We start from the raw sequence: 4308 nt of genomic DNA on the forward strand, positions 1-4308 counted from the left end.
GAATGGGAGACCTTGGGGTTCGCCAAGAGATCGTTCCGTCTTGATTGGTTACGAGTCATCATGGGCTGCTAGAGTCTGTGCCGCAAAGGTAATAAATCAAACTTAATATATGTTGTTTTCAGTTTATTATGGATATTCAATCGTAACAACCAAAATTTTATATTATTTGTAGTTTCCCGATAAAGCGATTCCTAAACTAAAGCACCAACAACCAAGGTTTTGGCCGTTGGAGGGTGAGCATCCAGATGTGGTATCTTTGGTAAAAGCTTCGGGGTTATGGTCCGGAATCGAGGCGTTGCAGAAGTCGTATGATGTTGTGGCAGTGGCTAAGGAAATCACAGGTCTTGCTTTGGAAGGAAAGGTTGTGTATGAGGGTTTCAACAATACTCTACCTTATGATGAGCTTTATGTTTTGGATAACCACTGTCTTGGATGGAGCAAAGATCGAGCGGAAGAAGAGTTTGAGATTGGTTATGGAGCCCCTCCAAGAGATAAAAGGGGATTTAGAGATCCGGTGAAGATTATGAAATAATTAATAAGTCAAGGAAGATTAACCTGGTTCGTATGAGGGAGCAGTTTGAGGATTCTGACCGTAAAACCAGGAATGGAAAGATCGTGACGGACGCAGAAAGAGCTAGACATACGGCTATAGATTACTTGTTGCACGCTCTTGGGACCGTCTTTTTTCCAGATTTCTCAGGAAATAAGGTCGATGCTTGTTATTTGCAATGGTTGAAGACTCTCAGTCTCGATCCGGAAACAAACGAGGTTCCTAGGTACTCGTGGGGCACCACCCTCCTTGCTAGTCTGATGGATAATCTTTGCAAAGCTTCTAGGTGGAACATAACACAAATTATGGGTTGTGTTGCTCTTATCCAGGTATATTTTTGTGTTAATATAACAAATGTTGGTTTATTTTACTTTCATTTTACTTTTGTGTTAATCGATTAATTTTTGTTCCGTAGTCATGGGTTACAACCATTTCAAATCCTTGAGGCCTACTCAGGATAAAAAAAAAATGGCCTCTAGAGAAACCTACAGGAGGAAGATACCCCTTTAACGGGACCCAACACAAGGGTAAGGAGAACGAAATGGTCGAAATGAGGAGAAAATTGGATGTTTTGACAATTGATGATGTGAACTTCGATCCATATTTGAAACTTGATGAGGATGGATATGAGGAAGTTGGTGATAGAGTATTTTCTAATATGGCGACCTATACGGGACCTTTGTTTCATTCAACCGGGTTCGTCATTTTGGATCCTCGTAGAACGCTCCGCCAATTAGGTTTTGTCCAGAAAATTGTACCTCAATAATCTCGTTTTCCACTGAGCGTAGCCAACTCCATATTTAAGGACAAAGATGTCAGATTGAAGTATGCAACAGCAATAGCTCCGTCGGTCGATGAATGGAATGCTCGTTCCCAACCGGCAAACCAAATGAGTAGAAGAGGGCTTGAAGCTGCTCATGGGACATCCGAAGAGGATGCCAATTACATGGAATGGTATCAACAGTGGTCTCATCCTTATGTGGAAAATGTGGATCCCGAGGCGCAGAGATATTTGAAGAAAGCGGCGAAAGAGAGTTCAAAATCAGCGGAAGAGATAAATGAAAAAAATGAATGGGAGAAGATGGTGGTACGTATACTACTAATTATGTTTATAATTTTTTTTTTGTTGATTAGATATGAATAAGTGTATTTGATATGAAAAATAGGTTGAACGAGTTAATTGGGTGTCCAAGGATATCACCCGTATGATTGATTCGAGAGAGCAGATAACCGTCTCTGAACTAAGATTACTTCGGAATCGATTCCAAGGCATAATACTCCATTAGAAAGGAGGTTTATATCCTCAAGAAGATGACCGATCAATGAGAAATAATAGGGCTAGGTCTCCTTCTTCTAGCGACGACTCGGATACTCCCTCCCGTGAGCAAGCTCCATCAAAGCAAGGAAAAGGCGGCAAAAAAAGAGGTCGTGCTGGAACAAGTGCTCGAGGTGGATCAAGTGCTCGAGGTGGAAAAAAAGAAGCCTGTGGTGGAACAAGTGCTGCTCGAGGTGGACGTGGTGGAGGTAAAAAGGCTCTCACTCAAGCTGGTAAGGGAAAAGGAGGTAAAGGAGGTAAAAGGGCTAGAGTTGTAGAACCAGTTGTTGAACGGGACCAAGAGGACGATTTGGATGCATTTTTACAAGAGTCTTCTGGGGAGGAAGCAAGTGAATGACAATCTACTAGCTTTTTAGTATTTTACTTCGTGAATATTTTGTTATTTAAGCCTTTGACATTTTACTGTTTTCGTTCTTTGGTTAAGGATTGAGATGGATGGATTTTTATAACTTTGCATTTATGACTTAATGTTAGTCTTTCAATGTGTTTAATCTAAGAAAAATGAGGATCATTGTTTTTTCAGGCATTTTCGGCTAGGTCGTTGCTTCACAAAACCTAGCCGAAAATGCTTATAAATGTTGAAAAACAAACTTTCATAGCCATAAAACTAAACACGGTTAGAAACTGCCAGCTGCAAAGCTTTCCACGGTTAGGAAACCCATCCGTCGAGGTTGGGAAATACCTAGTAGTTTTTGGTCTGAATTCCCTGAACTACAATGACTCATGTTTACGGCCAGATATCCAAGCCGTGCTGAAATAACGGTTGGGTTTTATATCCGTAAATGTATTTACGTCTTGGTTGACCTAGATACTTCCTAGCCTTTATATAGAAAACGGTTCGGAAACCCGTCCGTCGAGGTTTACGATTGGGACATTCCTAGCCGTATAGTTCTCTGGTAAACCAAAAAAAAATTGCTCCTATAAACGGCTACATATCCTCGTCGTAATTTCAGTCACGGACAAGAATCCCAGCCGTTTTTCTGACTAATTGTAAAAAATCAGATTTACAGCGGGGAATCCCAACCGTAACTCTGGCAGACCACCAACTCTGCAGGTCACATAGAATTACGGCTGGGTATGCCTAGAATTTCCCAGCCGTAAGTAGCTATAGTTTCACTTGTACCACTTCAAATCGGCTAGTTTTTTGAATTTTTAAAAATATATCCGTTGGAAGACTGATCGATAGAAGGTTCTAGATGTTCAATCACTTATTTAAACTTGAAATAACCCCACATCTATATAACCACCTATTCCAAATCCAAATCACACCTTCTACATCAATAATCTCCACCAAAACTCCTACAAACTAAATACAATGTACTCAAAGGATAAACCCAACTTCACTTTGGAAGAAGACTTATCTCTTTGCAAAAATTTTGTACTATGCTATCCAGAGAAGGGAGAAGAACGAAAGAAACGTGGTTTACCAAGTCAATCGTATTGGAGTAATATTTTCGAAAATTTTTGTGGTGAAATAGGTAACACTAACAACCGCGATGGGGTTGAATTGTATCTTTGATTTTCAGACATACGCAAAAAAGTAGAAGAATATATGGCTTTACGTCGTATGTGAAACCAACTTCGACTTAGAGGTGAGACTGATAGAGAAGTCGCAGCTCAACCTAAGAAAGAATGGAGAAAATGGAAAGGTTATGATTTCAACTTGGAAGCTCAATTCTCCATCATCAAAGACTTCTTAATACATCGAAAGGAATGTTATTAAAACCATCTTTGTAATGGGGATATATCAAGCATTTAATGAGTTTTATTATAGTCTAGGTAGTGAATATATTAGTAATTTTCAATCGTATTAAGAATTCATGTTGAATCAAAAAATTTCTCAACTTTCAAATCTAATTACGGCCGGGAATGTTTTGTAAACCCATCCGTTTTGCAGACTCAGGTTATTCAGGGAAGAATAACGACCAGAAGTTCGTAGATCCATGTCCATTTTCTGTAATTACGGCTGGGAGTTCCTTATTTCCCAACCGTTTTCTGATGTTACGTCCGGGAATTTATAATATCTCAACCGTTGTGTTTATTTTCGGCCAGGTCGACAAGTTTACCCAGCCGTTATGTCAGAAAATTCCAGAATTTTTTTCAGATTTTCGACGGATTTGAAATGATAAAATTGATGTAGGAGTTGATTATAAGGTTATCTTGAGTTTTGTGATAAAGGTTTTCGTCATTTGTCTTCAAAATTTGTCAAAAAAATTTATCAAAATCACCATTTTTCCTTCTTCAAAACTCAAAAATATCATGTTTTGATTTGTAAAAGATTAATGTTTTGATTAGCCTAATCGATTCACTAAGACTGATTAGTTAGATTAATCAATTTAATTAGCACTAATCAAATTAAGGGTAGATTAGACATTAGAGAAAAAATATAGATAAGGGGTCATATAGGTGTTATTTCATGACT

The 4308-nt window shown here is 38.7% G+C and overlaps 1 protein-coding gene across 1 annotated transcript; it reads left to right on the forward strand.

The window, feature by feature from the left end:
* Positions 1-1872: 1872 nt before the first annotated feature.
* Positions 1873-2223, forward strand: LOC113280633 (rRNA 2'-O-methyltransferase fibrillarin-like). Its single transcript, XM_026529236.1, has one exon. The coding sequence runs from the start codon at positions 1873-1875 to the stop codon at positions 2221-2223; it is 351 nt and encodes a 116-aa protein (XP_026385021.1).
* The last annotated feature ends 2085 nt before the right edge of the window (positions 2224-4308 follow it).

Source organism: Papaver somniferum, chromosome 5 (genome assembly GCF_003573695.1).
Source record: "Papaver somniferum cultivar HN1 chromosome 5, ASM357369v1, whole genome shotgun sequence".
In the NCBI taxonomy this organism is placed as follows: domain Eukaryota; kingdom Viridiplantae; phylum Streptophyta; class Magnoliopsida; order Ranunculales; family Papaveraceae; genus Papaver; species Papaver somniferum.

Coding starts and splice junctions, on each gene's coding strand:
- LOC113280633 (XM_026529236.1), top strand. CDS start 1,873: ATGAGAAATAATAGGGCTAGGTCTCCTTCTTCTAGCGACGACTCGGAT.